Source organism: Phycodurus eques, chromosome 4 (assembly GCF_024500275.1).
Source record: "Phycodurus eques isolate BA_2022a chromosome 4, UOR_Pequ_1.1, whole genome shotgun sequence".
Lineage (NCBI taxonomy): Eukaryota > Metazoa > Chordata > Actinopteri > Syngnathiformes > Syngnathidae > Phycodurus > Phycodurus eques.
The window spans coordinates 2,612,613-2,639,859 of record NC_084528.1 but is presented as its reverse complement, the minus strand read 5'-3'; the positions used below and the strand labels follow the sequence as shown (position 1 = coordinate 2,639,859).

Sequence of the window (27,247 nt, the reverse complement as noted above, 5' to 3'; positions counted from 1 at the left end):
CTAAAGTACGGAGCACCGTCTTTCCAGACAACCTGGCCGCCGTTATGCTCTCTTGCCCGATGTTATGTGGGCCAACACATGATACTAAACCGATTTAGGTGGTAACTTACTGGACAATGCTGACGGCGATTTGCGGGCCAGCAAGCTAGCAGAGGCTGACTTTGTGTTGTGTTAGGTCCACATAACAGAGATTCTTCTGGGAAAGTTAACTATTTATTAAACACAGCAGCACACACTACAGATATTTGAGCACATACTGTAAGAGCATATTTCAGTGATGGGTGATCGCCAAGTGGGGGGTGTTTTCAGCATATTCAGCAAATTTTATTTTGACTTTACAGGACTTTCAGATTCTGCCTTTATTAAGATAAATCTCAGTTGTGGTTGAGTGACTGTGAGGAATGTATTCATTTCACGTCTTTATTCTGGTGGTTGTAGTTTGTTGTAGAACTGCACTGCATAATTCTTGATGTTTTTTACCTCCCAAGGGGGGCAAAATATTAGAAACACTTCACAAAGGTAGAATTTGTATTTAAGTTCTTGTCATGGTATCTCAAGAATTGTCTGGTCTGTGTATTTCCTCTATTCTTCCATTTAATGTAACATCCATTTTGGAATCCTGTAATCAGACTCAATATTTCGGAGTAGCTGTGAGATGGTTTCAAAGTCTACCAACGAAAAACTGAAGCAAGGGATTGCTGTCCGCTTTCATGGCGAGGAGGGGATGGTAGGTTTTCAGATAGTGGCATTTAATGTTTTTTAATTTATTTTATTATTTTTTGAGCAAGAACATTTTTATTGACCTCAGTTATGAGATGATTATTCATGATTAATATGGCAAGAGATATGTCTGTCTTGTGTATCTTTTAGGGTCAGGGTGTTGTTCGGGAATGGTTTGACATTCTCTCAAATGAAATAATTAATCCAGACTACGCGCTCTTCACTCAATCAGCTGATGGTACACAGTGTTTACCTTTTGTCTATACTATTCAGTAAAACCTTTTTTTTTTGCTGTATTATTAAGGAGTGTATTTGCATGCTTGTTACAGGTACAACCTTCCAGCCCAACAGTAACTCCTCAGTAAACCCAGACCACCTGAACTACTTTCGATTTGCAGGCCAGATCTTGGGTTTGGCACTCTATCACAGGCAGCTGGTCAACATCTATTTCACCCGCTCCTTCTACAAACACATCCTGGGTAAAAAATAATTCTACAATATGATGCTCTGATACTGATTTTCAAAAATATCAATAGTCCATCATACTTCTAGGATTTCAGGAACTCTGTACTAGCTTGTTTCTTTCCACTCAACCATAAAGTTGAATCTGTTTTTAATTGCAAGGGGGTCGGGGGTTGTGTAATCTTGGACAAGTCCAATATGGTTCAGATGTCTTGGTGTGAGTAGAATCTTAAGCTATATCTACTTAAAACCAAACCGCCATGTATCATTGATTCAACTTCACTTCCCTGTTGACATCCCCCATTACTGCGACAATTGATACTGTCACGGAACGCCTACGACTGCAGCCTACAGGACAGAACCTACTGTACTTCTCTCCAGCCTAGCTAATGCTAATTGAATTATGACATGATATTATTGCAGGAGTTGCAGTTATATAAATGTCTAGATCCACTTAGATGACTGACTTTTTTGGGGGGGCGTATATGCATTTGACTGTTACAGGAATCCCAGTGAACTACCAGGATGTGTCATCCATTGATCCAGAGTATGCCAAGAACCTGCAGTGGATTTTGGACAATGACATCAGTGATCTGGGTCTGGAGCTCACATTTTCTGTGGAAACAGATGTGTTTGGTGCCATGGAGGAAGTGCCGCTCAAACCAGGAGGCACAAGCATTGTTGTTACTCAAGGCAATAAGGTACAGTGGTTAGCCACATACACAAAGCAGTAGGCTGGACTCTTTGGGCAAGTGGCTGGGTTACCCATCAAATGCAGGGCAGTTATTAATTAATGACTTTTAGTTTTTTTTAACCAAACACAGGAAAAAAATACCTTGTTAAAATGTTAAATGAGAGGAGCATTTCTATATATTTTTTTTATAAAGCTTTGAATGGGAAAAGGGAATTCAGCCAGTCATAATTAATTAGGCATAGCTTCGCCATAAGCCTAATTGTAAAATGTATGTGAATTATTAAATTTGTTTTATCGTAAATGATTTGTGATAATTCAAGTTTTGTACAATTCATTTTTTATGACATTTATGTGAATGTTTTGAGGGTTTCGTTTGACAATGATGTGTTCTTTGTTCCTCTTATTTCATTAATATTTTAGTGCATTATTTTTGACAAAATAAAAACAAAGTTGATCAGAATGAAACTTGGAGATGATCAAAGATCCAAAAGGTGAACGAATTTGTGTGGCAGGTACTTGTTACATGGGCATTACCACTTTCTTTCTGTAGATGGCACTGTACTATAAAGTATGAGCTGTGTGAAGTAACAGGGCAACAATGAGCCTTGTGCCTTTCTCGTCTATCTACATTTCCCAAAGACTTTCATCTTTGTGTCTATGTGCATGTGTTTGTGCACTTATGTTCCAGGCTGAGTATGTCCAGCTGGTGACTGAGCTGAGAATGACAAGGGCCATCCAGCCTCAGATAAACGCCTTCTTGCAAGGATTCCACACTTTTATCCCTCCCTCGCTCATCCAGCTTTTTGATGAATATGAATTGGTAAGTGGTTGTCCTTGTGTCTTTTTTCTATTGTGCTCCTCCTTTACAGTTGATATTCTCCTTGTTCCTCTCTCCTGGATTGTCCCGCTTTCATCTGATGTAGGGTTTGATTAGCCATGCCTAGCTTTGGGGTGGAACCAGGAGGCTCGGGTCACCGTGAAGCCCCTCCTCCTTATTTAGCTCTCGCAGATGTTTGTGTGTCGGCAGATTTAATGTATTATTGTAGATGTATGCATCTGCTTGCAGATGTATCAATTGTATTATTCTGCCCTGCGTTTGTTAGACACGCCTCGGTCACGCCGTAATTTCTCCTTGAAAATATTGACTGTGAAAGGCCTGTTTTATGTTTTCACACCACAAAATCATTCATGGTTGCTTGCAACACTAACAAACGTATGTCAATTTGAAACAAAACGCAAGGTCACATTCTGGATTAGTTGAATTCCAACTGCAAACCACAGAATGCAAAGTGTTGTTTATCCAACCACTAATAAACTACCATGATCACACACACGACAGTTATTTTTTATTTTTATTTTTTTTAATTTTTTTGCAGCCTCTTCCTTTCGGAGCACCTGCCAGTCATACGAATAACAAATACTGCTTAAAAATGTATATCCCAATAATGATATATATATATCCTGATATAGTATTTTTACTTAAAATTACATTAAATTAATGGTAATTTTCTCTTATCTAAAAAAATTAAATCAGACACAAATATCCAGTGTATAAATATAGAAAATATGGTAGTACTACCAGTTTTCAAGGAATGCTGTAAAGTGCAAAGAATTAAAATAAATATGAACAAAGTGCTTCAAATGACATTCAAGCTTGCCTACCATTTAACCATCCATCCATCCATTTTCTGAGCCGCTTCTCCTCACTAGGGTCGCGGGCGCGCTGGAGCCAATCACAGCTGTCATCGGGCAGGAGGTACACCCAGAACTGGTTCCCAGCCAATCGCAGGGCACACACAAACAAACAACCATTCACACTCACATTCACACCTACGGGCAATTTAGAGTCTCCAATTCATGCATGTTTTTGGGATGTGGGAGGAAACCGGAGTGCCCGGAGAAACCCACGCAGGCACGGGGAGAACATGCAAACTCCACACAGGCGGGGCCGGGGATTGAACCCCGGTCCTCAGAACTGTGAGGCTGACGCTCTAACCAGTCGCCCACCGTGCCGCACCATTTAACCTGTAAAAGTGCTAATAAATAAAGCTGGGGCAGCCTTTCACTTCACCAGACGCGACTACCAGCATGTCTACGCAGTCCACGGCGGCTGGGCAGCCATGGCAACTCCCAACTTGCGTGAGCATATTATTCAGTGGAAGAAAAGAAACTAAACAGCATTCCCTTAGTCGCGGCAAGAGAGGATGGGAATCTAAAATCTTAATCACGATATAAACGGTAGAGGGTTATATCTTAGGGTAGACGTTTTTGTCGCACTACGATATATGAAACCCTCTAAAACAAACCGATCGGAAGTGGCACTGATTCTAAGTCAGTCTGGCGTGGCGTACAATCGAGAACCAACTACAAGTGATCATCCCTCCCAAGCGGAGAACAATGAAAGACGAGCTGACGAATTGAACACCACCTACTGCAGATTTGAAAAGGACACTTTCACACCCCACACCCATCCAGCCGCACCACCGACGATCACGATCACACCTCTGACTCCCTCTTCTGCATTGACCATCCACGAACAGGAAGTGAGACATATTTTCAAACAACAAAAGATCAACAAGGCAGCTGGCCCGGACAGTGTGTCCCCATCCTGCCTCAAAGAGTGCGTGGACCAGCTCGCTCCAGTCTTCACACAGATCTTTAATAGCTCTTTGGAACTGTGTGAAGTACCATCCTGTTTGAAATGCTCCACCATCATCCCAGTCCCCAAGAAAATTGCAATCTCGGGTCTGAATGACTACAGACCTGTCACTCTGACATCCATGGTCATGAAGTCCTTTGAACGCCTCGTGCTGGACTACCTCAAGAGCGTTACAGAACCCCTGCTTGGACCCCTGCAGTTTGCCAACCGAGCAAACAGGTCTGTGGATGACGCAGTCAACATGGTACTGCACTTCATCCTAGAACACCTTGACGGCGCGGGGACCTACACGAGGATCCTGTTCGTGGACTTCAGGTTTGCATTCAACACCATCATTACCAAACTTCTCTCCTCCAAGCTTCTCCAGCTCACTGTCTCGCCTGCCATCTACCAGTGGATTTACAGCTTCCTGATGGGCAGGACACAGCAAGTGAGGCTGGAGGACACCACCTCATCCACATGCACTATCAGCACTGGGGGCCCCCCAAGGATCTGTCCTCTCTCCGCTACTCCTCTCTCGACATGAACGACTGCACCTCAACGCACCCGGCTGTGACAAAGATTGTAATGAGTCTGCGCACCGACAGGGAGCAGAGCGGCTGGATCTTTGGTGCGGCCACGACAAGAGTGTCACAGGTCCCCCTGCTGTACCCCCCTGCAGTTTGCCTACCAAGCGAACAGGTCTGCGGATGATGCAGTCAACATGGGACTGCACTTCATCCTAGAACACCTCGACAGTGCAGGGACCTAAGCGAGGATCCTGTTCGTGGACTTCAGCTCAGCGTTCAACACCATCATCCCTGAACACCTTTCAACCAAGCTTCTCCAGCTCAGCGTCTCACCTGCCACCTGCCAGTGGATTTACAGCTTTCTGACGGGCAGGACACAGCAGGTCAGGCTGGGGGAGGCCACCTCATCCACACGCAGCATCAGCACTGGGGCGCCCCAAGGTTGTGTCCTCTCTCCGCTGCTCTTCTCTCTCTACACGAACGACTGCACCTCAGCGAACCCGACTGTCAAACTCCTGAAGTTTGCAGATGACACCACTGTCGACGGTGATGAGTCTGCATATCGACAGGAAGCGGAGCGGCTGGAGCTGTGGTGCGGCCGACACAACCTGGAGCTGAACACGCTCAAGACTGTAGAGATGATCGTGGACTTCAGGAGGCATCCTTCGCCACAGCTACCCCTCACGTTGTCCAGCTGCCTTGTGTCAACCGTCGAGACCTTCAAGTTCCTGGGAATTACAGTCTCTCAAGACCTGAAGTGGGCGACCAACATCAACTCCGTCCTCAAAAAGGCCCAGCAGAGGATGTACTTCCTGCGGCTTCTGAGAAAGCACGGCCTGCCACCGGAGCTGCTGAGACAGTTCTACACAGTGGTCATCGAATCAGTCCTGTGTTCTTCCATCACAGTCTGGTTTGGTGCTGCTACAAAAAAGGACAAACTCCGACTGCAACGGACAATCAAAACTGCTGATTGATCGGTACCCCCCTACCCACCATTGAGGACTTGCACGCTGCCAGAACTAAGACAAGGGCGTGCAAAATCCTCTCGGACCCTCCGCACCCCGGTCACCAGCTCTTCCAGCTCCTTCCCTCAGGTAGGCGCTACCGATCAATGCAAACTACAACTAGTAGACATTCCAACAGCTTCTTCCCTCTTGCGATCAACTTCTTAAACACCTAACCTATAATTCCATTACAATAAGCTGGCAATTTTTTGACTTGAGTTCGTTGTCACATTTCTGTGGGGCCAATTATGTATTACTCGTGCACTCACTGTAGTTGTCTCGCCATGCTGCACTATTTGCATATACTGGCCACTCATGCCAGAGTAGCATCTGCTCCATTTGCACACTGATTGAGGAGTATCTGTAACATTTGCACAACCAACATTGTCCCAGATGATCGCACTACTCGTCACTTTAAAACGCATACACTCCTTGAAGTCTCAGCGCCATTTGCACAATGGTCATTGCATCGGACTATTGCAATATTCGTCATTCGAACTGCTCTAAGTGTTATTAGAGGACTCTGCATCTTTTTGCACAATTGTTTTTTTGTCAATGTCTTTATGTCTCCAAAGTGTTCTGTCAATTGACTGTCTGTTGTACTAGAGCGGCTCCAACTACCGGAGACAAATTCCTTGTGTGTTTTGGACATACTTGGCAAATAAAGATGATTCTGATTCTGATGATGACCTGTATGCCAGTTTGGACACTAAAGAAGGAGAAAAAGATCTATATAGGTTAGCCAGACAGAGGGATAGAGATGGGAAGGATGTGCAGCAGGTTGGGGTGATTAAGGATAGAGATGGAAATGTGCTGACTGGTGCCAGTAATATGCTGGACAAATGTAAAGAATACCTTGAGGAGTTAGAGAGAAGGAAGAGTAGAAGAGGCAAGTGTGGTGGACCAGGAAGTGGCAATGATTAGTAAGGGGGAAGTTAGGTATTAAAGAAAATGAAAAATGGAAAGGCACTTGGTCCTGATGACATTCCTGTGGAGGTATGGAAGCATCTAGGAGAGGGTGGCTGTGGAGTTTTTGACCTGCTTGTTCAACAGACTTCTAGCAGGTGAGAAGATGCCTGAGGAATGGAGGAAAAGTGTCCTGCTGCCCATTTTTAAGAACAAGGGTAATGTGCAGAGCTGTGGGAACTATAGAGGAATAAAGTTGATGAGCCACACAAAGAAGTTATGGGAAAGAGTAGTGGAGGCTAGACTCAGGACAGAAGTGAGTATTTTCGAGCAACAGTATGGTTTCATGCCTAGAAAGAGTACCACAGAGGAATTATTTGCCTTGAGAATGTTGATGTAAATGTACAGAGAAGGTAGGAAGGAGCTACATTGTGTCTTTGTGGATCTAGAGAGATCTAGAGAAAGCCTATGACTATGACAAAGTACCCAGAGAGGAACTGCATGCAGAAGTCTGGAGTGGCGGAGAAGTATCCATCCATCCATTTTCTGAGCCGCTTCTCCTCACTATGGTCGCGGGGGTGCTGCAGCCTATCCCAGCTGTCATCGGGCAGGAGGCGGGGTGCACCCTGAACTGGTTGCCAGCCAATCGCAGGGCACATAGAAACAAACAACCATTCGCACTCACAGTCATGCCTACGGGCAATTTAGAGTCTCCAATTAATGCATGTTTTTGGGATGTGGGAGGAAACCGGAGTGCCCGGAGACAACCCACGCAGGCATGGGGAGAACATGCAAACTCCACACAGGCGGGGACGGGGATTGAACCCCGCACCACAGAACTGTGAGGCTGACGGTCTAACCAGTCGACCACCGTGCCGCCGCGGAGAAGTATGTTAGAATAATACAGGACATGTATGAGGGCAGCATAACAGTGGTGGTTAGAATAATACAGGACATGTATGAGGGCAGCATAACAGTGGTGAGGTGTGCTGTAGGTGTGACAGAGGAGTTTAAGGTGGAGGTGGGACAGCATCAGGGATCAGCCCTGAGCCCCTTCTTGTTTTCAGTGGTGATGGATAGGCTGACAGATGACGTTAGACTGGAATCCCCGTGGACCATGATGTTTGCAGATGACATTGTGATCTGCAGTGAAAGCAGGGAGCAGGTGGAAGAACAGTTAGAAAGATGGAGGCATTCACTGGAAAGCAGAGGAATGAAGATTAGCTGAAGTAAGACAGAATATATGTGCATGAATGAGAGGGGTGGTGGGGGAAGAGTGAGGCTACAGGGAGACGAGATAGCAATTGTGGAGGACTTTAAATACTAGGGGTCAACAGTCCAGAGCAATGGTGAATGGGGTAAGGAAGTGAAGAAAGTGGTCCAAGTCGGTTGGAACGGGTGGAGGAAGGTGTCAAGTGTGTTATGTGACAGAAGAGTCTCTGCTCGAATGAAGGGCAAAGTATATAAAACAGTAGTGAGGCCAGCCATGATGTACGGATTAGAGACAGTGGCACTGAAGAGAAAACAGGAATCAGAGCTGGAGGTGGCGGAAACGAAGATGTTGAGGTTCTCTCTCGGAGTGACCAGGTTGGATAAAATTAGAAATGAGCTCATCAGAGGGACAACCAAGGTAGGATGTTTTGGAAACAAAGTTAGAGAGAGCACACTTGGATGGTTTGGACACGTCCAGAGGAGAGAGAGTGAGTACATTGGTAGACTGGTGATGAGGATGGAGCTGCCAGGCAAGAGAGCTACAGGAAGACCAAAGTGAAGGTTGATTGATGTTGTGAGGGAAGACATAAGGGCAGTTCGTGTTAAAGAGGAGTATGACACGCTGTGGTGACCCTTAACAGGACAAGCCGAAAGGAAAAGAAGACAAAAATGAATTAGGCACTATAGTTAGAGTGAATAGTGCAAGATAGGCAAAGTAAAACAAAATAAAAAGTAGTAGTTACATTCGGCAGGATGTTGTAAATCCAATGATGTTGTGTGCAAAGGTATGAGGTCGTTACACTTCAGGCCCATAAATATTGGGACATCTAGACAATTCCTCTCTTCTTTCTGGCTCAAAACAATGGATTTGAAAGTAAACAAACCAGATGTGCTTTAACTGCAGACTTTCAGCTTTAAATGGAGGGTATTTACATCCAAGTCAGATAAACAGTGTAGGAATTACAACAGTTAGCAAATGTGACTCCCACTTTTGAAGGGACCAAAAGTAATGGCACAATTGGCTGCTCAGCTGTTTCATGGCAAAGTGAGCATGACCAAATGAAGATACGCGCGCCATAATGACAGAACACAGTTAAAGATGTGGTTGAAGCGAGAACTCAGTTTTAATGGAAGAGGTTTCACAAAAACTGCATTTATTTGTTTTGGAATTTGGGATTAATGCTAATTGTGCAATTGATATATTTGTAAATTGAACATTTAACATTGAACATGGGCAGCCGTGGCCGAATGGTTAAGATTGTTGCCTGCCACCGTGGGGAACATGGGTTCAAGACCCCGACCGGACCATCTGCCAACATCCCCCAGTCTCACGGCTGTGGTGTCCTTGAGCAAGACACTGATACCCCGAACTGCTCCCCCGGGCGCTTCAGCTGCCCGCTGCCCCAGGGTGTGTGTGTTCACTGTGATGGGTGAAATGTGTGCATGCATGCATGTTCATGACAATCAAGGTGATTCTAAATTAATAGATCCATGGAAATCCTTTGTAGTCTGTGATGTCCGGAGCCATACATCCAGTGTTCAAATCCTGTTGAACCTCTTTTTGTGAACCTCTTCAATCAGTCCACAGTCTTTCAGTCTTGTTTTTACTTAAACTCCATTGTTGTGGTGTGTCAAGGCAAAATCATGAACTCTTTCACTGTCTTAATATTTGACTCCAAGTCACCTAGTCATGTCTAAGGATCAATACAGACCTTATTGAGACAATCAGTTCAATTGTGCGAGTTGGACATTTTTTTTTTTTTATCACCTTTTAGCATCCTGTTGTCGACAAGGTGCTAATCCACTGTTGTGTGTTGCCACTATTAGCGGGACAAAGACTGAAAGGCAGAGCTGCCATTTATTTATGCCTGTGTGAACGGTGCACAGCTTATTCATAGTGATTCACACACTTCTGATGCTTCATAAATACACAGACAGCTGCAATATATTACTGGCAACGATGTGTTGCGTATAAAAAGCCAATCACTGTGTAAAATAAATTTGAATTTCTTGCTTGTGTGCAGGAGCTCCTGCTGTCAGGGATGCCAGAGATCGATGTGCAGGATTGGTGCAGGAACACTGAGTACACCAGCGGCTACAACCCCCAGGAGCCTGTCATCCAGGTGGGCTCTTTATCTGCTACTGTGACTGATTTCTGCAAGATTTGGTGAGAGACTCATTCACTTCAGATTGACTACTACTTTTCTAGCTGTACAAATAGATTTATCTGAAAAGTATTGGAAGGACGATCCACTGACATACAGTGCAGAAGCCTAGTTTAATTTCATGACAGTTTAATATATTTGAGTCAAATATTCATACGATTTTTATTTCAAAAACAAATTCCAATAGACAATATAATATTGGAAAGTGAAATCATCTGTTACAGTCAAACTCACCATTATAAAAACCTTTAACAACTCTACAGGAAGTGTTTTGAGTAGCATTTAATCATTCAGCAAAAAGATATGTTAACTGTTTAAAAAATATATATAGTTGTGAACCTGGTAAAAGTAAATCAATTAAGAAGTACTCACTGTTTGATGGGACATGGCTTTTGTGGCCTGAAGGTGGATGTGAGGAGAGGGAGATTTATTGGCTAAAATGCTTTGTCTGCTTGTTTATTGTCACTGTCTTGCGTTTGTTTTTGTTTTTTTGTTTTTTAAACTTTTTTTCTTTGTCTACTGTGGTATACAGTGGTTTTGGAAAGTGGTGTGGCAGCTAACCCAGGAGGAACGAGTTCTGATGCTTCAATTTGTCACTGGAAGGTTTGTCGGCTCCATTGAACCTTCTCTGTTAAGAAAAATCTTTTCGAGTCTTACCTTGACCCAGTTCATCTTTCACTATCAGTTCCAGAGTTCCTCATGGGGGCTTTGCCTATTTGATGGGTGGTAGCGGTTTACAGAAGTTCACCATTGCTGCAGTGCCATACACCTCCAACCTTCTGCCTACCTCGAGTACTTGGTAACCACTCCGTACTTTTTTTCAGCCCATTCCAGTTTTGTGTTTTTTAATTGTGTGTGGATTTGTATGAATAGTTAGGTTGGTTACATTCCACCAATCAGTTCAGCCTATTTACAATTTGATCAGGTAATATAATTAATCCCTTCATATGTACTATACTGTATATTATATAAAGAGTGGTATGCTCTAAAGTATTACATATTTAAATGTATCTTATTAAATATCATATTAATTTAATCATGAACATCTTCCAATTATTATGTATCCGTTTGTAGTTTGGATTATTTTTTAAGCAGCCTATAAATCTAAGATTTACAGCGTCGACAACTAAAAATGGAACTGATCCATTCGACCAAATGGACCAACGACTAAACACTGCCCCCGCATTTGCCTCAGGGACATCATGTAAAGACAGGGAATACCCACTTTCAAAGGCACAGAGCCATTAGATGGGGATCTAATTTTCAGCATCTTTCTTCTATTTGACTAATTTCCCCCGTGCAGTGTTATTTGATTCAAAATAGTTTATCAATGCATTTTATTTTCAGTAGGCATCCTTCTGCATGGTTGTGACTCAGATGTTGGAAACAAACTTTCAAACTCCAAAGAAAGCTGTCCTCAATCTTAAAATGATTGCTGTTATATGCAAGAATACTTAGCAAAGATGATGATGAGAGACCTTTCCAGATTTGTACTGCTAAAAATGGTTGAAGCTAAATTAATTCTTATGCAGTGGGTATTAAAAGTCTACACATCCTTGTTCAAATCTCAGGTTTTTGTGATTTAAAAAAATTAGACCAAGATAAATCATTTCAAAACATTTTCCACCATTAATGTGACCTGGTCACAACCTTACAAAATTGATGGAAAAACAAGAAGAAAAATGGTTTAGGAGGGTTTAGGAGGCTGCCAAGAAAAACTCCAGCAACATTAAAGGACCTCTCTAATGCTGTAAACATTGGAGCTTATTCCATAATACTGAACTTAAAAACAATGCCTGCAGACAAACCTCCCCGCAATATAAACTCAGTAGTAATTTTTTTGGCTTGTTTTTTTGATAACATTTGATATTCAGCCATATTTTGGCTGGCCCACATTTGCGTGAGCCTGCTGACGTCAGCAATGGAGGTCAGGACATTTTCTTATTGAACTAGTATGTGTTTTGCGGTGTAATTGTCGCCTATATTGAAAGTCTGGATGTTTTGTTTTTTGGTGCAATCATGAGTGAAAATAGTGAGCTTACATAAATTTCAGTAGGGTTGTTTTGTTAAAATTGATCGCTATAATGCTTCGTTGCAGAAGGAAGGCAGCCTCATGAGGTAAGTGCGTTTAGATTCATTCAGCCTATTTACACGGGCTTTGCCAGCTCATTCTTTTATAGATTGCATCGCTCACCTTTGAAAAAGAGTTTGGGAAGATGACATAACACACGGCTTGAAATGAAAAAAAAATATTTGAGGAGCAGTTTTGCAAATCATTTCTTTATTGGGGGAGCAACTTTCTAATATTGAGGAGCAGCTTGCAGCTTAATCGCACATGGACCTGAACAAGGGTTTTATTTAACGATAGAAATATGACAATATAACGGGGGCGTTGAATGTAGGGCTGCAGCTAACGAATATTTTAGTACTCGAGTATCCTACTGGAATTTCTACCAAACAATTGTTTGGATAAACTCTATTTTTGATTGGTTAAAGAGCAGCTATGAATACAAAAGAGAAAATAAGACCTTTCACTTAATAACGTATGAATAGTTGGGTATTTCTTAAATTCACATTGTACATAAACGATAAGGCATTCATTTGAAAAAAAATAAAAATAAAATCATTAGCAGCTTTTGTGCATCTTCACTTAAGCAGCTAGCATTTTAGCATTGTGTAAATTTAGACCAGATGACATGGAATAAGACACATTCTTTGTACTACTACAGGTTTTGGAAATGCTCAATTTTTTCAAACTAAAAGGAACAAACCTCGAGAGAGAGAAAAAACTAATATTTCCTTCATCTCACTTGACTAAAGCCCTCCTCTGTTTGGGTACATGGCCCTTTTTACTCTTACTCCCCTCTGGCCACATTTGCCAAGTTTTTCACCTTCTTAAAGGTCAGAGGACAAAGATGTTATGGGGTCAGTTAAAAGTCATATTTGCATTGTTTATATGTTATGTAACCCATGCACGTCACTTCCAGCAAGTTGTGAACTATAGTTTAGCTAAAAATTGCGTTTTTATTACGCATACTGAGCACTCCCCAAACATACCCGAAAATCAGTACGCCAGGGTGTAGCTACTCTATCCAACGAAAGGACTACCGGAAGTGATGTTTCAAACCTCACATCCTTGGGAAGAACAACAGAAGAGTTCTGCCATCCTGTGTTGTTCGTAGAGTACATGCTCAGTGGGAGAGTGAAAAAGTGATTGAAGTATCCAAAGGTCTAATGAAACCAGAACTTTGTTGAACCTGGTGTGTTTTTTTTCCACATACAACCTTGCATCTTGTCAACCCTGTCATATTTGTCAACAACATTTCATGGCACAGATATCTCACTGGCATCAACTCTTGCTGCCTTCAAGGTTGAACATTTCTGTCTCATTTGCATTACGTCATCCAGCAATGTCCGGACATAGTGTAGAATACAAATGTTTGGACAAATCTGAAGGAGCAAGTATTGTTATTAAACACATCCGTCGCCGAACATACTTACCATAGGTAATTGGTGCCTTGACCTCCTTTGCCACTGGCTTACCATCCTTTCCTTCATTAATTTTTCAAACTTTGTTATATTGCAGCCATTTGCAGATTTATTAAAAAGAAAAAACTTAAATATCACAGACCCTTTGCTGTGACACTCATATATTTAACTCAGGTGCTGTCCATTTCTTCTGATCATCCTTGAGATGGTTCTTCACCTTCATTGGAGTCAAGCTGTGTTTGATTATACTGATTGGACTTGATTAGGAAAGCCACACACCTACCATATAAGACCTTACAGCTCACAGTGCATATCAGAGCAAATGAGAATCATGAGGTCAAAGGAACTGCCTGAAGAGGTCAGAGACAGAATTGTGGCAAGGCACAGTCAGTACAGGGATATCCTGGATTGAGCATCTCTGGAGAGACCTGAAAATGGCTGTCCACCAATGTTCACCATCCAACCTGACAGAACTGGAGAGGATCTGCAAGGAGGGATGGCAGAGGATCCCCAAATCTAGGTGTGGAAAATTTATTGCATTATTCCCAAAAAAACTCATAGCTGTATTAGCTCAAAAGGGTGCTTCTACTAAATATTGAGCAAAGAATCTGAATACTTATGGCTGTGAAATAGTTGAGTTTTTCTTTTTTAATAAATCAGCAAGAATTTCAACAATTCCATTTTTTTCTGTCAATATGGGGTGCTGTGTGTACATTAAATGATTTTAGCAAATTGCTGCAATATAACAAAGAGTAACAATTTTAAGGGGGTCTGAATACTTTACGTACCCACTATATATTTAGTTTCACCAATAATGTACAGTACCTTGCTTTCATTGTTTTGTGTGAGAAATGGGAGGCTTTTGGAGCGAAGTAAAACACTACTTTATGGTAGGCCTCAAGGCTTGATGTTTGTTGAATCAGGGATAAGTTGCCAATGTCATTGAGCAACATCTTATTATTTACTATTATTGCACTTCCTTATGTCCTTTTGATCCTGGAACACATCAATGGACATAATTAAGAGAAGTAGCATCTCTGAATCATGCACACTCAAGATAAAGGTTTTTGTATTTTTATACAGCGTATTGCATGCATCTTATCCCCATCCTCTGCGTATCTTTCTCTAAGGTTATTTGATTCACTTTATCTTTTATGAGCCATTCTCTTTCATCTACCATTTCATCATGCAGACATCTGTAAATACGTCACCATGGCCCTCGTGAATAGTCACGACATGGTTGACAGTTGACAGCCACTTCTGCCGACATTCCTCACTGTTCCCTTTGCTTGATGCTGCTTACCAGTAAATGTGAATGGTGATGGACTGCGACCATTTCAACACCACCTGGCAACCACCCTTTTTTTTTTTAATTACAATTTTTCTATCATCAATTATTGCATTTTAATTATTTTCCCCTGACCAAATGTCCACTGGCGGGATAGTTTCTCGAAACCTTGAAAAATTACAAATAACCATCCTATATTTCAGGTGATTCCTCGATCACCTTCTCTTAGGCCCCAAGCCAAGTTACACCATCCCCGGCTTACTGTAGATTTGTTTAAGCAGTTCCTAAACTGCTACACCTTCGGTCCCAGACTGAACATTTCCAGCATCTAACGCGGGAAATAGATTCTCAGACAATTGCAAATAATTATTCTACATTTCAAGCATTTCAATTTTAAATTAATTAATTTGATTAATTGATTAATTTTAAATTAATCACTGCTGTGGTGTCCTTGAGCAAGACACCAATACCCGAGCTGTTCCCCAGCGCCTAAGCTTCTCCCTGCTCCAGTGTGCTCCACTAACAAGTGTGTCTGTTCACTGTGATGGGTAAAATGCAGAGAAGAAATTTCGTGTGCATGCATGCATGTTCATGACAATCACAGTGACAAAGATTCTTCTTCTTAATAACTAACCTAAGCGAAGCAGTATTATCAGTGCCAAGCGCGTCTTCATTGCAGAAAAATAACAAAAAAAACAGCAATGTTGAATGCGTGTCTGTGCCTATATATCACCAGTTAAGTGCTGCTCTGTCTTTGGGGCCTCCGGAAGTCAGCCAGAGGTCGGACGAACTTGGTCCCCCACCATCGATCACCACCATGAGTACGAAAGTCTTGCCCTTTTATTTAACTTCTTCGGACAGTCTCTGATCCAGTGTCCATTCAATGTTCCTTCTTTACACTAAGGAAGCATCTTCTGCACCCCTCCGCATCCCCTCCCTTGTCAACCTCCTCAATTCTGGTTCAGTGATGCTTGCTGTCTGTCCATGAGGCTGGCATCGAGTGCAGCACACAAGGCATGGCGGTGTAGGAGGGAGGTGGCTGCTCTTGTTGTGACACTGCAGCAGGCTAGTGAGAGAAGGGGGGGGTACCGCAGAAGTGCTGCGTGTGGAGGACTGTGCTTTGGGTCGCAGGAGGCGGTTGTGTTGTTGGTCCTCTTCCAGATTGCACTCTTCTTGATCTTTGTCATAGGGTGAGGCCACTGTGGAACCCAGCTCGTGACCACAACCTGATATCCTCCCCTTGGCCAACTCGCACAGATTAGACCACAGGCGCTACACAGTTACCAGGAACTTGCCCTTCTTTTGTCAGAAAGCTTCTATCCCTATTCGCATATAAATCTAACAGTCAACCACATATCCAGACATTTGGCATTTTTCTCAATTTCTTCTAAAGCCTTAACTTATTATTATTTTTATTTTTTTAAACTTCCTCAAACAACCAGCAGCTGCTTCTTGATTCCTGAAAAGAAAATCATTATCAGTCCAGTGCTTCAAATACCTTTGTCTGATTAGTCCTTTAATGTAAAAAACATAAACGTGCATGGACAATCATAAAAGTGACATAAAAGTAGAGGTAAGATTAGCTTTTGCGACTTGCCAAACGTCAAACCAGTGGCAAAGGTCCTTATGGGTTTCCCTCAGAACTTTCTTAATTTGAGAGTCGCGGTCTGTCAGAATGTTTTCATGGTGACACCATTCCTCTGTAACAAGGCAAGGCACTTCTTCAAGCCCTCCAATTCCATGGCTTGAGAGTTCTTCACCTCTGTATCCTGAAATGGGAATTGTTTTGAAAATGTATGAACCACAAAACATTTAGCCTGAATACTAGCTTGATCCCAAGGAATGTCATTGCAAAGACCAGTACCTGTAGCAATTGGGTGTCTAAGGTCTGTGAGTCTTCGAGGTTCATAACAGTGTATGAACCATATTTGGCCGTGTGCCCAGGAGAGCACCATCGTGCATCACCATCAACTGTTAGCGGTTTTCCCTGAACTCCCTCCAGAAGGGATGTTTCCACACTAGGTTGACGGTTGGAGGTAGGTAAGCATTCTGAATACGACAGAATGTCCTCTTTGAAAAAGGCATTATTTTAAGACTTTTGAGCATATTTATCACCTTCACTGGACTGCAGCCGCTAAATAGGATGGCACTGGCACCCAGCAAGTTACCTAGAGGCATACAACCTGACATTGGTTGGCTGTACCATTCTTTGATGTGACCATGTCTGCATGTTGCTTTGAACACGGCAAATCTTCCTCTAATATTTTAATGGCCACCTGGCATGGGCTGGAACAGACAGCACAGATTGCCAGGAGTGCTCATAGGCACAATTCAAAAACAACAAACTTCCGCATTCGAATAGGGTTTCCATCAATGATGGACTCCTTCTCCTTCAAGGAAATCCTGTAAAGACCAAGTTTGAAGTGTGAATCATTTGTCTTGCCCCTGTTCTACAGTATAACAAAAAACAAGAGCTTTTGCGTTTGTAACTTACAACGGTGAAAAGAATAAACTAGTATACTTACAGTATACAGGAAGTCCTTGAGTTACGATGCACTGGACCTACGACTTTACGACGCCCGTGCCTCGTCCGCCATTTTGTCCCAGCACCATAGTATTTCTGCTTCGCTAGTGCATAGTGCTTGTCTGTGTTTGTGCGGCAGGAGTATCTTTGCCTTTTTCGTACTCCTTTTTTCACACTCTCAGCAGTAATGGTAAGTACAGCATCTTATTTTTCAATTTTAATTTCTTTATACGAAGTGTTAACCTTTCCTGCTACGGTCACCTGACTGTGGTCGGGAGACGCAGAGGTGTTAACTCCCTTCTCTCGTTGCACAGCTGAGCTGGGTGGCGGCAACAATAAAGGCACAAAACACCGATTTGCTGCTTTAATGGCTTTATTAGCTCCTCTGCACATTCAACATCAACGGGTCCTCCGCTAATCGCTACTCTTCCCCGGTCGCCGTCACTACACTTGCTACTGTACACACTCGCACCGGCGCACACTCCTTCATCCTTCAGTCACGCCGGACGACGCCTGCGCAGTCCCGTCTCACTCACACATCGACGCACACGCCCACACACACTGAGCTTCCTGTCACAATCACGTGGGACAATACCCGTAACAGAAGTATTTCGCCATAAATTTCGACTTTAACGATGAAATCCGACTTACGCGAAAATACGTCGCCAGCGTAGGAATGGAACTCGTTCGTAAATCGAGGACTTCCTGTACACAAAAAGTACACGTCAAGTGGACACAAACTTTCTAGTTGTATTTGCAAGCTTCCCTCATTACTGACCATTCTTCTTCAGTGTTGTCATCATCATCAGATTGATCCTCATTACCAGGAGAATAGTCCTCATCTTCGACATCTTTGTCGAATATGGAATCATCCAGCTCTGTGCTCGTATTTAAATGGCCATCATCCAGCAATGTGCACTGCAGACCAGCATGCACACACGGAGGGCCTACATTTTCTGCCCAGTTAGTTTGTCTCATCTTGGAAACTGCTCCCACAGCTGCGTAACACTAAACTTTTTTTTATGCCTCTGGCTGACTGTCGATGTGACTTGGGTCCCACCCACAGTTTCGTTATACTGAAAATGTGAAAAGTTTGTGTGAGTAAGAAGGTAATGATTGCGATGATTTGAGGTAGTGATCAAAGCACTTGATAAATAAAGTATATTATATTCCAACTCACCCATGATGTTTGAGTACTGACTGGCATTATTGTCAACCGTAGCCTGGATACACACAGAGTTGAGATTGGATTGTGGTAGAATTTCTGTTACGTCCATGGCAGTATTAGCATCATTTGATGTGACATTCTGGTTGTCATCTATTGCTCTCGCTCCTCGTAACTCGGACACCATCTGGAATAATAATGAAAGATTAACCACTTTATTTGTGAATAAGCACACAACCCCTTGATTAGTCAGACTGTGCATAAGGATTTGCAGGCTTGAGTTTGATACACAGGAAATTTACCTAACTGCAAATTATTTTAATCAATGGGTTATTTAATAGGCGGCACGGTGGCCGACTGGTTAGAGCGTCAGCCTCACACTTCTGAGGACCTGGGTTCAATCCCCGGTCCCGCCTGTGTGGAGTTTGCATGTTCTCCCCGTGCCTGTGTGGGTTTTCTCCGGGCACTCCGGTTTCCTCCCACATCCCAAAAACATGCATTAATTGGAGACTCTAAATTGCCCGTAGGTGTGAATGTGAGTGCGAATGGTTGTTTGTTTGTATGTGCCCTGTGATCGGCTGGCAACCAGTTCAGAGTGTACCCTGCCTCCTGCCCGATGTCAGCTGGGATAGGCTCCAGCATGCCCGCGACCCTAGTGAGGAGAAGCGGCTCAGAAAATGGATGGATGGATGGGTTATTTAATAACAATCCCATATTTTAATGAAGATTTTTTTACATGATTTAAATAACATATTTTTAATCACCTTATTTAAAACAAAAAAGATGGGTGAGACCAAGCCACATCATCCTTACATGTAGTATTACCGTTGTGCGAAAGAATATTGTCACCCCTGCAGTGCCAGTGCAGACACACAATGCTTTTTTGTTGACTGTCTGACATGAAATCAGACTAAACCTTTCCTGTTTTGGGATTACCAAAATTATTTCTATTTGGTAAATGGCAGAATAGTGAGAGAAGGATTTCTTTGTTACAATAAAATATAACAGGCATGCTCATGGGGTCAGACAAGCATGTATTTTATACAGTCATGGGTAGAAATAATGGAACCCCAGGGATGTCCAATATTTTTTAGCTCGACTATATGCATTATATATTCATATATGTTCCAGAGACACGGCGCAAGCATCTACATAGTATGCAGTATTCCTATATATTGTGTGCCCCTCGCTCGAGTAGCTTTATAACATGCTGCACAGAAAGTCTTTGCTGTGTCTGTTGGCTTGTTATATAGGCAGAAGTACAGACGACAGTACTGAAAAAGTACTGCGTGGGGTCTTTTTTTCCTACCGCACAGTGTATAATAACCACAGTAGTCGTAGGTAAATACAAGGAAATCCTCAGCTTGTCTGTGCCGCTTCGCCGTTGTACCAAATCATATGAAAACAAATATACAAGTACGGGAACAACACATGGAACAGTAGCACACAATGCCGAATGAACAGGCTGTTGGCTAATGTTATGTCACAGGCGCTAGATGCAAAAACCAGAAGGCACATTCTGAATCATATTTATCGATTTAACTGCTGTATATCTGCTATATAATCACTTTGAAAAATTACTCATAATTAACAGAGACACTCTGCAGCCCAGAGGGCTAACGTTATGTTAGTAAGGTAGACTAAGGTTAATCTCACTGATTTGCGCTATGTTAAATTCACCTTGGTCTCTCAGGTCCTGCGACTCGGCGGAGAGAAAGGTCCGTTACAACAAAAGGGTGCTCGCCTTGCATTTCACTATGAGATGTTCTCACACTTTCACCATTTTCTTTTTTTTCCCCTTCTCAAGTTAGCGTCGTGTTGCATCTTGCAACCACTGTCTTCCCGCTCCTCAACTGAATAGCTTTACTTCCGTGTCCACCCATCAGTGACGTTAGCATGTTGTGTCACATAGCAGTGGGCCAGTGAAGCCTCATGGAGCACTAAGGCTTTTAACAATTGTGCCGAAAAAGATTCAAAGCTTCAGTGCCGGTGACATCTGGTGGACAACTTAAGCCATAGCAACCTCTTAAGAGCACGACTGAAGCACTGGCACTGTTTCCCATGACAGCAATAGAAGTTCAGAAAAGTCTGTATGGTCATTCAAGTGTTTTGTTCATTCTTCTTTTCCTTGTGCCTTTAGGGGTCGCCACAGCGTGTCATCCTTTTCCATGTAAGCCTATCTCCTGCATCCTCCTCTCGAACACCAACTGCCCTCATGTCTTCCCTCACGACATCCATCAACCTGCTCTTTGGTCTTTCTCTAGCTCTCTTGCCTGGCAGCTCCATCCTCCTCATCCTTCTACCAATATACTCACTATTTCTCCTCTGGACGTGTCCAAACCATCGAAAGTCTGCTCTCTCTAACTTTGTCTCCAAAACATCTAACCTTGGCTGTTCCTCTGATGAGCTCATTTCTAATTTAATCTGACCTGGTCACTCCGAGCGCAAACCTCAACATCTTCATTTACGCCACCTCCAGCTCTGCTTCCTGTTGTCTTATCCGTACATCATGGCTGGCCTCACCACTGTCTTATAAACTTTGCCCTTCATCCTAGCAGAGACTCTTCTGTCACATAACACACCTGACACCTTCCTCCACCCGTTCCAACCTGCTTGGACCTGTTTCTTCACTTCTTGACCACACTCACCATTGCTCTGGACGGTTGACCCCAAGTATTTAAAGTCCTCCACAATTGCTATCTCTTCTCCCTGTAGCCTCACTCTTCCCCAACCACCCCTCTCATTCATGCACATATATTCTGTTTTACTTCGGCTAATCTTCATTCCTCTGCTTTCCAGTGCATGCCTCCATCTTTCTAACTGTTCCTCCACCTGCTCCCTGCTTTCACTGCAGATCACAATGTCATCTGCAAACATCACGGGGATTCCAGTCTAACCTCATCTGTCAGCCTATCCATCACCACTGCAAACAGGAAGGGGCTCAGGGCTGATCCCTGATGCAGTCTCACCTCCACCTTAAATTCGTCTGTCACACCTACAGCACACCTCACCGCTGTTTTGCTGCCCTCGTATATGTCCTGTATTGTTCGAACATACTTCTCTGCCACTCCAGACATCTGCATGCATTACCACAGCTCCTCTCTGGGTACTCTGTCATAGGCTTTCTCTAGATCTACAATGACACAATGTAGCTCCTTCTGACCTTCTCTGTACTTTTCCATCAACATCCTCAAGGCAAATAATGCATCTGTGGTACTCTTTCGAGGCATGAAACCATACTGTTGCTCACAAATACTCACTTCTGTCCTGAGTCTAGCCTCCACAACTCTTTCCCATAACTTCTTTGTATGGCTCATCAACTATTCCTCTATAGTTCCCACAGCTCTGCACATTACCCTTGTTCTTAAAAATGGACAGCAGCACACTTTTGCTCCATTCCTCAGGCATCTTATCACATGCTCGAATCCTATTGAACAAGCTGGTCAAACATTCCACAGCCACCTCTCCGAGATGCTTCCATTCCTACACAGGAATGTCATCAGGACCAACTGCCTTTCCATTTTTCATCCTCTTTAATGCCTTTCTAACTTCCCCCTTACTTATCATTGCCACTTCCTGGTCCACCACATTTGCCTCTTCTACTCTCCCTTCTCTCTCATTTTATATATATATATATATATATATATATTCTTTTCATCTAGCGAGCACACTGCTGGCACCAGTCAACATATTTCCATCTCTATCCCTCTGTCTGGTCAGCCTGTATAGATCATTTTCTCCTTCTTTAGTGTCCAACCTGCCATACATCATATGCCTCTTGTTTGACCTTTGCCACCTCTACCTTTGCCCTGTGTCGCATCTCAATGTATTCCTTTCGCCTCTCCTCGGTCCTCTCAGTGTCCCACTTCTTAGCTAACCTTTTTCCCTGTATGATTTCCTGTACTGTGACGTTCCACCACCAAGTCTCCTTCTCTCCTTTCCTGCCAGAAGATATACCAAGTACACTCCTGCCTGCCTCTCTGATCACCTTGGCTGCAGTGGTCCAGTCTTCTGGAAGCTCCTCCTGTCCACCGAGAGCCTGTCTCACCTCTTGACGAAAAGCTGCACAACACTGTCTCAGCTTCCACCACATGGTTCTCTGCTCTGCCTTTGTCTTCCTAATATTCCTCCCCACCACCAGAGTCATTTTACACACCACCATCATATGATGTCTAGCCACACTCTCCCCAACCACAAGCTTACAGTCTGTAACCTCCTTCAGATTACATCGTCTGAACAAGATGTAATCCACCTGCATGCTTCTACCTCCGCTCTAGGTCACCCTATGTTCCTGCCTCTTCTGGAAAAAAGTGTTCACTAAAGCAATTTCCATCCTCTACCACCATCTCTCCCTCCAAGTTCCTTTCCTGGATGCCGTACTTACCCATCACTTCTTCATCACCCCTATATTCTTCACCAACATGTCCATTACAATCTGCACCAATCACGACTCTTTCTCTGTCTGGGATGCTCAGAATTACTTCGTCGAGCTCCTTCCAGAATTTCTCTTTCACCTCTCGGTCACATCCTACCTGTGGGGCATAGCCATATTATACATAACACCCTCAATTTCAAGTTTCAGCCTCATCACTCGATCTGATAGTCTTTTCACCTCCAAGACATTCTTAGCCAACTCCATCCATCCATCCATCTTCTACCGCTTATCCGAGGTCGGTTCGCGAGGGCAGTAGCTTAAGCAGGGATGCCCAGACTTCCCTTTCCCCAGCCACTTCATCCATATCTTCCGGGGGGATCCCGAGGCGTTCCCAGGTCAGCCGAAGGATGTAGTCTCTCCAGCGTGTCCTGTGTCATCCCTGGGGTCTCCTCCCGGTGGGACGTGCCCGGAACACCTCACCAGGGAAGCGAATCAGATGCCCCAGCCACCTCATCTGGCTCCTCTCAATGTGAAGGAGCAACGGCTCTACTCTGAGATCCTCCCGGATGACCGAGCTTCTCACCCTATCTCTAAGGGAGAGCCCGGACACCCTGCGGAGGAAACTCATTTCGGCCGCTTGTATCCGGGATCTTGTTCTTTCGGGCACGACCCACAGCTCGTGACCATAGTGAGGGTAGGAACGTTGATCGACCGGTAAATCGAGAGCTTCCCCTTTCAGCTTAGCTCCTTCTTAACCACAACGGATCGATACAAAGTCCGCATCACTGTAGACGCTGCACCGATCTGCCTGTCGATCTCCCGTTCCATTCTTCCCTCACTTGTGAACAAGACCCCAAGATACTTGAACTCCTCCACTTGGGGCAGGATCTCATCCCCGACCTGGAGAGGGCACGCCACCCTTTTCCGACTGAGGACCATGGTCTCAGATTTGGAGGTGCTGATTCTCATCCCAGTCGCTTCACACTCGGCTGCAAACTGCTCCAATGAGAGTTGGAGGTCACTGTTTGATGAAGCCAACAGAAACACATCATCTGCAAAAAGCAGAGATGCAATACTGAGGCCACCAAACCGGACCCCCTCTACGCCTCGGCTGCGCTGAGAAATTCTGTCCATAAAAGTTCTGAACAGAATCAGTGACAAAAGGCAGCCTTGGCGGAGTCCAACCCTCACCGGGAACGAGTCCGACTTACTGCCGGATATGCAGACCAAACTCTGACTCCGGTCGTAACAGCCCGTATCAGGGGGTTCGGTACCCCATACTCCACAGGACCCCCCACAGGACCACCCGAGGGACACGGTCGAATGCCTTCTCCAAGTCCACAAAACACATGTAGACTGGTTGGGCGAACTCCCATGCACCCTCGAGGACCCTGCCAAGGATGTAGAGCTGGTCCACTGTTCCACGGCCAGGACGAAAACCACACTGCTCCTCCTGAATCTGGGATTCAACTTCCCGACGGACCCTCCTCTCCAGCACCCCTGAATAGACCTTACCAGGGAGGCTGAGGAGTGTGGTCCCCCTTCCCATGGGCTCACCACCTGTGGGAGGGGCCATAGGGGTCGGGTGCAGTGCGAGTTGTGTGGTGGCCGAAGACGGGGACCTTGGTGATCCGATCCCCGGATACAGAAGCTGGCTCTGAGCCAACTCTTCTTTTAAAATAACCCCGACTCCATTTCTCTTCCCATCTACACCATGGTAAAATAACTTGTACCCTACCCCTAAAGTTCTAGCCTTACTACCTTTCCACCTGGTCACCTGGACACACAATTTTTCAACCTTTCTCTTCAGCATCATATCAACCAACTCCTGAGATTTTCCTGTCATAGTCCCAACATTCAAAGTCCCCACATTCAGTTCTAGACTCTGTGATTTCCTCTTTTCTTTATGCCGAAGATCCCGCTTTCCACCTCTTCTTTGACTTCGACACACAGTAGCTGAATTTCCAACGGCGCCTAGGTGGACGTCGCCGTTGACGGACGTTGTTAACCCAGGCCACAACCGATCCGGTATGGAATTCTTTGGATGAACGCTCATGTTTGTTTGGCAAAGTTTTAAGCCGGATGCCCTTCCTGACGCAACCCTCTGCATTTATCCGGGCTTGGGACCGGCCTACAGTTGGGCTGCATTCAAGTGTTTTGTTCATTCATACCAAATAATGATTATATCGTCATAACAATAAAATATGCAGATGCTCTCCCCATACTCTAAAACACATTCCAGATTAACCCAAAGAATAAATGCAAATTATATTAAGGGTTAAATGTTGGTTGGTTGTCATTGGCTTACAATGCGTTGCAACGCCATGAACCAATGACACACACTGAAAGACTATGAGCCAATGATAAGATTCGAAATATTTTGAAGGAATGAAGCGCGAAGCGAAACAGCGAACGTCATCGGTCACCTGACACTAGTGTTTTGATACAAGCTCAGACACAGCGTTTCAAATCACTCTGCTTCAGGAAGAGTGACACAAGCTCCAAAGCCTCGGTATCATTTGCCCATCACAAGTGTCACATACCCCGAGTTCTTCCATCTTCGCAACCGTCTCCGCATCAAAACTGATTCACAGTTTTGCTTTTCAATGTGTTTTTTTAGGCGCAAAACTGCAATGAGAGACCGCTTAATTCGAGCCATGTAATACAGGCGTTTGCTTTTGTGACATTTAAAAGCTTTTTGTACAGTGGCGGCGGCGTGTGACCACGGCAGACATTCATGGGCTTGGCTCTTTGGCGCCATGTTCGTCCCATTTTAATCAATGACAACAGAATAAAGCAACCATTTTTTTAGTACAACCCCAATTCCAATGAAGTTGGGACGTTGTGTTAAATATGAATAAAAACAGAATACAATGATTTACAAATCATGTTCAACCTATATTTAATTGAATACACTACAAAGACAAGTTATGTAATGTTCAAACTGATAAGTTTTATTGTTTTTAGCAAATAATCATTAACTTAGAATTTTATGGCTGCAACACGTTCCCAAAAAGCTGGGACAAGTGGCAAAAAAGACTGAGAAAGTTGAGGAATGCTCATCAAACACCTGTTTGGAACATCTCACAGGTGAACAGGCTAATTGGGAACAGGTGGGTGCCATGATTGGGTATAAAAGGAGCTTCCCTGAATTGCTCAGTCATTCACAAGCAAAGATGGGGCGAGGTTCACCTTGTTGTGAACAAGTGCGTGAGAAAATAGTCGTACAGTTTAAGGACAATGTTCTTCGACGTACAATTGCAAGGAATTTAGGGATTTCATCATCTACGGTCCATAATATCATCAAAAGGTTCAGAGAATCTGGAGAAATCACTGCATGTAAGCGGCAAGGCCGAAAACCAACATCAGTTTGTAAACCACATGGGCTCAGGAACACGTCAGAAAACCAATGTCAGTAAATAACAGTTCGGCGCTAGATCCTTAAGTGCAACGTGAAACTCTACTATGCAAAGCAAAAGCCATTTATAAACAACACCTAGAAATGCCACCAGCTTCTCTGGGCCCGAGCTCATCTAAGCATACTAAGATTGACTGATGCAAAGTGAAAACGTGTTCTGTGGTCTGACGAGTCCACATTTCAAATTGTTTTTGGAAATTGTCGACGTCGTGTACTCCTGGCTAAAAAGGAAAATAACCATTCGTACTGTTATGAACGCAAAGTTCAAAAGCCAGCATCTGTGATGGTATGGGGCTGTGTTATTGCTAATGGCATGGGTAACTTACACATCTGTGAAGACACCATTAATGCTGAAAGGTACATACAGGTTTTAGAGAAACATATGCTGCCATCTAAGCAACGTCTTTTTCATGGACGCTGCTTATTTCAGCAAGACAATGCCAAACCACATTCTGCATGTTACAACAGCGTGGCTTCGTAGCAAAAGAGTGCGGGTACTAGGCTGGCCTGCCTGCAGTCCAGACCTGTCTCCCATTGAAATTGTGTGGCGCATTATGAAGCGTAGAATACGACAACGGAGACCCCAGACTGTTGAACAGCTGAAGCTGTACATCAAGCAAGAATGGGAAAGAATTCCACCAACAAAGCTTCAACAAT

General features: G+C 43.8%; 1 protein-coding gene across 4 annotated transcripts in view; it reads left to right on the top strand.

Annotated features, from left to right (window-relative positions):
• The window catches only part of hace1 (HECT domain and ankyrin repeat containing E3 ubiquitin protein ligase 1), an 89,937-nt gene that overhangs the window by 57,374 nt on the left and 5,316 nt on the right, over positions 1-27,247 (top strand). For all 4 annotated transcript variants that reach the window (XM_061673621.1, XM_061673620.1, XM_061673619.1 and 1 more), the window contains 8 exons: positions 630-727; positions 871-958; positions 1,050-1,199; positions 1,687-1,883; positions 2,565-2,696; positions 10,191-10,289; positions 10,864-10,934; positions 11,017-11,130. In XM_061673621.1, coding sequence (XP_061529605.1) covers positions 630-727; positions 871-958; positions 1,050-1,199; positions 1,687-1,883; positions 2,565-2,696; positions 10,191-10,289; positions 10,864-10,934; positions 11,017-11,130 — 949 coding nt within the window. The remainder of the gene's footprint in view (positions 1-629; positions 728-870; positions 959-1,049; positions 1,200-1,686; positions 1,884-2,564; positions 2,697-10,190; positions 10,290-10,863; positions 10,935-11,016; positions 11,131-27,247) is intronic.